General features: G+C 42.5%; 1 protein-coding gene across 2 annotated transcripts in view; it reads right to left on the minus strand.

Moving 5' to 3' along the window:
• Positions 1 to 2,312, minus strand: part of SNAP25 (synaptosome associated protein 25) — a 28,835-nt gene extending 26,523 nt beyond the window's left edge. For both annotated transcript variants that reach the window (XM_009811825.2, XM_009811826.2), the window contains exons 1-2: positions 2,241 to 2,312; positions 1,550 to 1,591 (exon numbers count right to left, since the gene is read on the minus strand). In XM_009811825.2, the coding sequence (XP_009810127.1) occupies positions 1,550 to 1,591; positions 2,241 to 2,312 (114 nt within the window). The remainder of the gene's footprint in view (positions 1 to 1,549; positions 1,592 to 2,240) is intronic.
• Between the last annotated feature and the right edge of the window lie 6,602 nt (positions 2,313 to 8,914).

Raw genomic sequence — 8,914 nt, forward strand, 5'->3', positions numbered from 1 at the left:
TGTGATTTAATACTGAAATTCCAGTGGCATTCACAATATGCTGGTTCAATATGTTAGGAAGACTCAAGCAGTGCATAGGTCACACAAATACGGCTCAGGAGAGACAGGGCTGATATTTACTGATGGCTTGGCCCTGAGCAAATCACTTCCCTTTCCTGCTCCTCTTTCTTCCCACTCATCATCTGCCTTGTCTATTTAGATCACAGGCACTTTGGGACAGCAGGCTCTCCTGCCTTGCATTTGTGGAGGTACCCATGTGAGACTCTCTTCCATGCCATTGAATTGATTTCAGCAGGAGCTGCATCCAGCATAGAGTTGACATAAAGTGATGGTTAGAAATGGCACGTCCAGGGAATTAGCAGCAAAAAGGGACAGATTGCTCATGAGACAAGAGCATGTTTCGGCTGCAAGGTGCCCAGATCTGAAGTGTTTATGGAGAAGAAGCAGTGATGACTATGTTCAATGACCCATCTGTCTGTCTACCTGTACACGGAAATTTAATTTTGTCTCCACTGGACTCCATTGATCTCCACAGTCATGACTGATTTCAACACCATGAAGCCTATGGCTGGGCTTGTGCTTGTTCCTGAACGTGGGACCTGATGTAATTTTCTTCACTTTGTCTCTGCTGGAGACTCCTCTGGTTGTCAGGAGTACTGGGACTGTCAGTGCTGATCACCCTGATTAAAAATGTCACCAGCTCTAGAGCCAAGGCTTCCATGGTGTCTGAAAATAATACGTCCTGTCAGGCAGGAGTGAAGTTTTCCACCACCTGATGGCTGAACACTCTAAACTAAACTGAGTTTGGGAATTTTCAACTTTTAAACCCCTTTGTTATGAAGAGGGTGAAATGAAGCCTGACTGAATTTTTTTTTTCCTTCTGGGAGTGACCCCTCCAGGCGGGTATGAGCTGTATTAGCCGTGAAAGCTGAGCCTGCGTCCCCTTCCTTAGCAGCAGGGAAAATCAGAGAACTTGCTTTTCCAAAGCTGTCAATCTAGGACAGCTCATGAGCCTTGAAATCCCAATAAATGTTTCAGAGATACACAAAGAAGCGGCATTTAAATGCTGTGGTCACCGATGCTCTATAAATAGCTGCAAGTGTTTATGGAGAGGGATGTATTTAGAGACGACAGGGCGGACAGACTAAGGGCCTTTCTCACCTTCCCCACTTGCAGTGTTACGGCAAGGACATCAGAGCAGTGCTGGCACGAGGCTTCAGGAGCTCTGCAGCAAACTCAGCCACTTGTCCCTGACTCCAGGTCACCTTCAGAGGCTGTTTCCTTGGTTAGTCTTGAGTAGCCTGTCTCAATGGATACTCAGGTATGGGCAAAACAGTGCCTCAGCAGCTGGTCTGCAGTGTAACACTCGGCAACTAGGGCACAGTGTCTTGAATGATCCTCATAAGGGGTAAGGATAAAGAGGGACAGAACGGCACATAAAGCCATGGCCATGCCCTAGCAATGTGAGTTAGCAAAAAATAACTTCCAGTGTAAGACTCTCCATCACTTTTGCTCACAACAGAAGTGCAAATAAAATGCAAGTCCTTACCTCTTCAACAAGCTGCAGCATTCGACGGGTGCTCTCAAGGGACTGAAAAAAATGGAAGAAAAAACAGATTTGGCAAGATACAGTTTCCAACACTAATGTGCAGGCTCATGCTGACACTATGTTTTTCCTGCACTCTGTCTTCCCTCAAAATCAGGCCATCAGCAGGGTACTGGTGATCTCTTCATCTTCAGCTCTCTGTTACAACTTGCTAATACAGCAGTTCCCACCCCATCTCGAAGCAGCTGCAGTCTCTAAGGCTTGTGCTCCCCTTGCTCACATGTTATGGCAGTAGTGCTTGGAACAGCTGGTGTTCCACTTTAAAAATAAAGTCTGTGGTTTTCAGCTAAGACTTTTCAGAGACCTAATTGGTGACTTTTAACATTTAATAGGTTTGGCAAATTGAAGGAATCCTCAGAAAATATTAAATTGCTGCTTTTTGCTCTGAGGTCAGTCAAATTGATGCAGACTCTAATACCTAAACCAAATTCACGATCAATAAATGCCTTAATCCAGACTAAACATGACATTAAATTTTACCCTGGCTCATTTCTTTTCCAATTCTGCTTTCAGTGTAAAGCTGACAGAAAAGAGAATCAGCCCTAGAAATCCTTTGCCGGATCAGCTCCTATTTCTGGACATGTCTCTCATGCCAACCCCAACCCCAAGTTTCCAGTTTAGCTATTGGTCTCACTTCATCAGCAAGTTGGTCGGCACGCCGCTGCATTTCTTCCAACTCATTGCGCATATCGGCGTCTTCCGCCATTTTAGCTGTGGGTGTGTTTGTGGAAGCTGCAGATCAAGGATTTGCGCTCAGCTGCTTGTGAGCCTGAAAGAGAGCGAAAAGGAAAAGAAACAGTGTGGTTAGGCTCCCTGACTCACTGAAGTGTGCTTAAATGTCAGTTCCACAAAAGTGTTTTTACTACATGAGTGCCCTCACCCAAGCTCTTTTATTCTGGATAGCAATTCCTATATAGTAGAGAGCACACAGGATTGTTCAAGGTGGTGCTTTATTCCTGTATTATTAATCACTTCCGAAGAACAAGGATGTATCCTTGTCATGTTCTTTGAGGAAAATCCTTGCTTTTTTTCTTAACCTTTCAAATGCTACCCATGTCAAGGCTGGAGAGTCAGGAGGTGTTATTTGCTACCAGAAATGAGCTTAAGACCCATTCATTCTTCTCTAAAATTAAAAGTCTTAACACAAAGGAGGTCAAGGTCAAGCCTATGCCCCTCATGTCTTATATTTCAGCTGCATCACTTGGAGGGTCAAACACTCAGCTAATATATCTGAAATGACATTAAAGTCAATGAAACTTTGCAGATTTTTATGGGCTAATGACTTGTCCACCATGCTATAGTTCAGACTCTGAAATAATATTTACAGGTAGATTGGGTGAAGCTGTCTACCTGGGAGAATCCTTCATTTCAGGGGAAGTGATGGCAGGACCTAACTGGTATCTTCAACTTCTCCTCAAAGTGGGTCACATTCTGAACTTGGTTATCCCTCTCAATACAGAATGATGCCACTGAGCTCATCCCAACCAGAGGCCAGGATGCAGCCCATTAATCCTCATTTGGGTAGGGTTTCTTTTTTGTTATAAATTCGAGCTAGCTCTGATTACTGAGCATGACTTGATTAAGAAAGGCGGGTCCTCCTACCATCTGTCAGGTCTTTATAACAACAACACTGGCTTATTTCTTTGCTTGATTCAAGCATGGCACATTGCAAATTACTGCTTACTGCATGTTAGATTTGTTCATTGCAGGAAAACCTAATCCCAGGTGCAGAGGAGGTGGGGAAGTTGTGGGGGATTGCAAATAAACAGCCATAAAGCACATGCCATCATGCTCAATTACAGAAAGAGGACAAAAGCAGCGCTTTTCAGCAAAGCTGCTCTAAGAAGGCAAAATCCCAGGGGCTATTTTCTGTCCTGTCTTTGCAATACGTGCAGCCTTTATGAAACATGATAAGTCAGGGCAGAGCTTGGCTCTAAAATTTTAGCACTAATAACTCTGTTTAAATGGAAGTTACTATCTATTGGAGATGAATCTGTTCGTGGTTTTGACAGCGCTCACTGCCAGGATGAGAGGAGTATGAGCTGAACAGGTACAGCTGAGGGGCAGGGAGATTTCCTGGATCACACCCTGTTTGCGTAGAAATGTATGAGGAAAGCAGACAGCTCCTTGCATTTCCTCTGCAGCTTCAACAATGGATTTGCTGTTTTTCTTATCTAAGAGGGAGTATGTGACCTTCATGCTTTCACATTAGCTGTGCCCTCGCTCATGGTTGCTTTTCCTCTTTGAAGCTAGAGCAGGAAGAAATCTATCTCGAAGAGTCAGCCCTGCAGCTACTGGCACAGCATCTTACTTCCATCACTGAGCACATCGCCACATCCTTGTCAGAGGGAGACCGACATTTTCTGATGGGTCACACAATGTTTAGGAGCCCAAATGTATGCTGGAGAAGAAGCCCACCTGGTTCTGCCAGCTGCATGATCACAGCGGTAAGAAGGACCAAGCTTAAGCAACTCATCTGCAGCCCCAGCTGATGCAAACACAGAGCTTAATTTCATGGCTAATATTCAGACTGATATCAGGCACTTCAAGGATGCTCACAAACAGCAGTAAACGCGCTTTACAAAAAATGGTGCACTCTGAGGATTAGGAGGAAAAGATGAATGAGGAATTGCTCTTCTCCTGAAGGGCATGTGAAAGTGTGGGGACACCCTCAAGGCCACCCCAACCTTCCCGCCCTGCTGCTGCACTCGCATTGTCTTTTGTGGCACATTACATGCCTCCAGGAAGACCCTACTCCTGATCAGCAAATGGAGTATGCTCAGCTGGGATAGAAGAAGTTATTTCGGTAGAGAATCACTCTCCGAACTCGCATCCCACTTGGCACAGGCTGGCGCTAGCACTGGTCACTGCTTCACAAATAGTGTTTTTTCTCAGATCGAGGCAAAACTCAGCATTCAAATATTCCTGACACAGCCTCTGTGACAGAATACCGGGATTAAGTCTGTGGACCTGGTTTTAGAATATTTAGTTAAAATATTCTCCTCTGCCTGGATCCCTCACTACACTTGTGCTGGCAGAATAACAGCACTGAGCTTTAGCAAAAATCAGGACAATTTAGACATGACTTTGGGACTGACCTAATTGATATATACATCTAGCTGTGAGGGGCAGGAAACTGTTTCTGCGTTAATGTCTATCTGGTAGCATCTTACTACCTGTAAAGTGGGAGGTGATGCATCAGTGAGAGGATGGGATGCTAACAGGGAATTTGGTTCAGTCTCTAAGCATATCCAATGTGAGCTGAATAATTACAGACATGTAAGTGAGTGAGGGTGACATGACTGCTTCTACTGACAATAATAAATAGTACAGTGTGTTTGCCAGTCACCACAGATGATAGAAATTGCACAGAAAATTCAGTTCTGAAGTAGATTCCAGCCTGACTTTTGATCTTTCACTTGTTTATTTTTGATCATGAGCCAGCGGTGGTGTGGGGTGGTGCAAAAAAGAAACAAAGTGAAGAAACTTTGTGATTTTTCTTTAGAGTTATCCTTCTCAGTTAGTTAGAACCATCAGTTGGCATCTTTGTGACAGACGCATCCTATTTTGCATCAAGCTAAAAAAAATGTCAGAAGTTGTAACCAGAGAGATGTTTTGTAGCAAGTGATCGAACTTGACAGGTTTATTGAGATTGTTTGGTATTTGTAAAGCACTTAGAATGGATTGAGAAATAGCAAAAAGCATTCTTCCAGACAAGTCATTTTACATCAAGTTTTAGTCATAAACAAAAGTGCCCTGCAGCAGTGCTGATTCAACTTTATTTAATAGAAAACTGTACACAAGAATCAATAAAGGTTACTGATTTGTGCACCGTATGATAAACTACAGAAGTCTTGCAGATGGCTGGGAATGAGTTTAAAATTTTTGTGGATTTTGCAGTTTAGAATGTGGAATAGGACAGATTAGAGATAGGATTTTCCTTGAAAAGCCCCATGTAGGCTGAAATTCCATTCCAGTGTCATGAATTTCCAACAGCAAACCCTTTTATCAATAAAATCCTGTAGAGAGCAGATTTATGTTTTAAAGGGAATTATTTCTCTACAGTACAAATTAACAGTTTTCCCTCTATGGGGTTGTTAGGAACACCTATATATAGTCCTCTGAATGTATTAAAACATTGAAACTGAACAATCGTAGGAATGGCCAAGAAAAGGTAAAGCATAATGGATTTGCTCTCACTGATTACTGGACAGACTTCCAAAAGCATAAGGTATTAGTTTGGCTTGGGCCTGCTGAAACCCACTCTTGTTTCAGTAAAATGGGAACAGGCCAAAGATACTGTTGAGGACTTTGGGCAATAAATTCCTTGTGGAATTTATATTTTTGATAATAGCTGATATTTTGCATTCTGTTCTCATTCAAGCTGATTTGAACCAAATATCAAAATCTGTAATTGCCTTAGGAACCCCTAATATAACTGGAAATAAACTCTCCAAAATGTACTCTGTGCTTTCAATATAAACTATATTTTATTTTGTCTACAGTCACTGCAGAGGTGACAGATCAGAAAACCAAAGTTGTGATGTAATATGTTAAGCTCTTTAGATCTAAAACTTTGATTAAAAAAAAAAGTTGCTACAGAAGTTACAGCCACTTGCACACAGTCAATTTGTGTTTATACTTGCAATAATTGTATATATAAATGCAAGCTCAAAATTTCACGAGGACCTTGGTTTTTCCATTTCAGAAAAGGGAAAGGAAATCCTCTGGGTTCACAGACAAACATACACAGTGCTCTCTTAAAAGGAGACAAAAGACCAAACGTTGCTACAAAATACTGTGTACTTCATGTACCAAGCTGTGCTCTGTGTCTTCTAGACAATGCAAGTCGCTTCGGGGACTTGGGTGGCTTACATCAAATTCCCTGTGAGCCGGTTTTATATGTTACACCGGTGCTTGAACAGTAGCACAAAAGCAGACTAAGGGTTAAAGAAAAATACAAAGAGAGACTGGCTAATGGAAACACATTGCCTATTATACTTTGAATTCTGCATCTGCTATTTTAGTCGTGTTCAGACGCAATAAAGAATCTCATAGTGAGAACATTGTATATCCTTATGGAGTTATACTGAAGTCTAAGAGAGACTTACATTTATCCCCAGAGGAAGAGAGATACAATGAGTGACCTTTGAAAGCAAATATTTGCTTCACAGTGATATAAACACTTCAATGCAATAAATACAGGAAAATGAAAATGCTGCAATTTACTGTGGTGAAGGCAACACTGCAATAAAGTGTTCTTTTTTAAGCACTCTCCCTGTTATTAAAGGACACATCTATTCTTCCCGTGGATATTTGTAGCCAGAGGATGACTGCATTGGCGTATTCTACTAAAAAAGTCCAAGTCGGTCAATACCACTTTTTATGCTTCTTTCTTGTAGGATTGAAAGACCATTACCGCAGTGGTGTGTCATTAGTAGAGCCACAGAAAACCCAAAGAGACACTTTGGATCAAGCACCTCAGGATGGATGTTGAGCCATTTAAAGCTGGATGTTGGTTTGCAGCTATTCTTTCATTTTTCATCTGGTCGTTGGTAGAAGGAGAAACACACGCTGTCAAAGAGGGAGATGAAGTTCTGCTATAGATGAAGGGGGTCATCCTTGCTCCCCAGTGTTGCCTTGCAGCTGTTCAGTTGGCTCCTCGGGTGCTGTGCAAGGCACGTTCGGCCATGACAGGGCCAGGAACAAGGCATTTCTGGGGCTGTATATGTTCCTCCTATCAAGGTGCACATCCTTTTCCCTGCTGCACCTCTCTGATGCTATCACTGCCCAGGGGGGAGCTATCTAGAGCTCAGCTGTCCAGCACATTGGCCATGTCTTTCACCACCTTCACCAGCCTTGCCCAGATGGGCTTTTTGCAGCTGGATTATAAGAAATGTACTGGCATTAACCCCAAAGCTCAGTCTAGACCAGAAACTGCCTACTAACACTATTAGGGAATGAAATTACATCAAAAGTGAGAACCTGCTGCAAAAGGATGATTAGATACCAATACCTGTGTGTGTTGCTGACACAAGCAGGTTCCCTCTGAAACTGTGTTGAGGATGTAGTGGTTGAAGGCAGATCCCAACAGAAAGCCAAGAAAGGCATGTGTGTGCTGCCCACAGTCAGTGTGACAAACAACAGCTGGTGAGAAATTATTTAAGGGAGTTGGGAGCATAGCTTTTATAGATCATGGGCTCTCAGCAATGGCCCTTAGAAGCTCTAAGTCTTCTGGGTTTCGACTTCTGTCATCTCCGCTTCACCCAGGGCTCACCACAATTAATATCATCTATACCAGAAGCATTTCCTGCATTTGCTCTTACTGTATTTTAATTGATCTGAAAGCACTTGGAGAACAAATCAGCTAATTTTGTAATGAAAAATCCTATTTAAAGATTTTATGCTATTGCATAAAATGTAACAATGAAAAATTACTCAAATTTGTTATTTAGATTTCAATTTTAAATAGCTCTGAAATAAAATCTTGAGGAAAGTCTGCTTTTTATATCAATTCTGCAGCACAGCCTATTGCCTGGATGTAATTTATTCACAAGATTTTCAGCAAAATTCTCATTTCCAGAGAAACACCTTTGTTATGTTTGTGTTGCTGATTAAGCCAAAAAGCTGCCTCTGTGTTTCTGTAGGGTATGTTAACATTAATCTGTGGCATAGACACCTCATCTCTCGGTCGCTGCTGTCCCACAGCAGGTTGCTTGCAAGCCTTTGTGCCCACCTCCACAGCCCAGACTGATGGAGTATGGTAAGAACCAATTTCACTCTGTTTTTTGCTTGATATTCAGTAAAGAATAATGCCTAATGGTGAGGGCTTCTCAGGGAGTGACTTTGGAAAAGACAGGCACTGAGATCTTGCAAATCTGAATTCAGAAGCAGGCAATTCCTAGTTTGTCACTGTCTCCCTACATCGACTTAGACAACTTATTTTACTCTCAGGGCTTGCGTGCATTGCCTGAAGATAGGTCTCTAGAGCTATGTGAGATTCTGTAGGTATTTGGCTTCCTGCTGCTGGCTGTATCTGTCAGTGTCGTGCAGATGTCTTGGATACCCTCTGATGGGACTGCTTGTCCTTGTTTAACAACAGAATCTGTCTGCCATCTACACAATATGGATACAATTCTTCTTTTCCTTCCTATCTTGTCTTTTTTTCCCCCTACTTAAATTGCAGGTGTTTCAGGGCATGGACTGGCACTCGGTTTGGGGGTGTATGTGGTGCAGGACAACGGGGGCTTTTGGATAAATGCTAGTGAGCACGATGTCCTATTCTCACGCTGCATCTCTGTGTCAGAA

The sequence above is a fragment of the Gavia stellata genome, chromosome 23 (genome assembly GCF_030936135.1).
Source record: "Gavia stellata isolate bGavSte3 chromosome 23, bGavSte3.hap2, whole genome shotgun sequence".
NCBI classification, from domain to species: domain Eukaryota; kingdom Metazoa; phylum Chordata; class Aves; order Gaviiformes; family Gaviidae; genus Gavia; species Gavia stellata.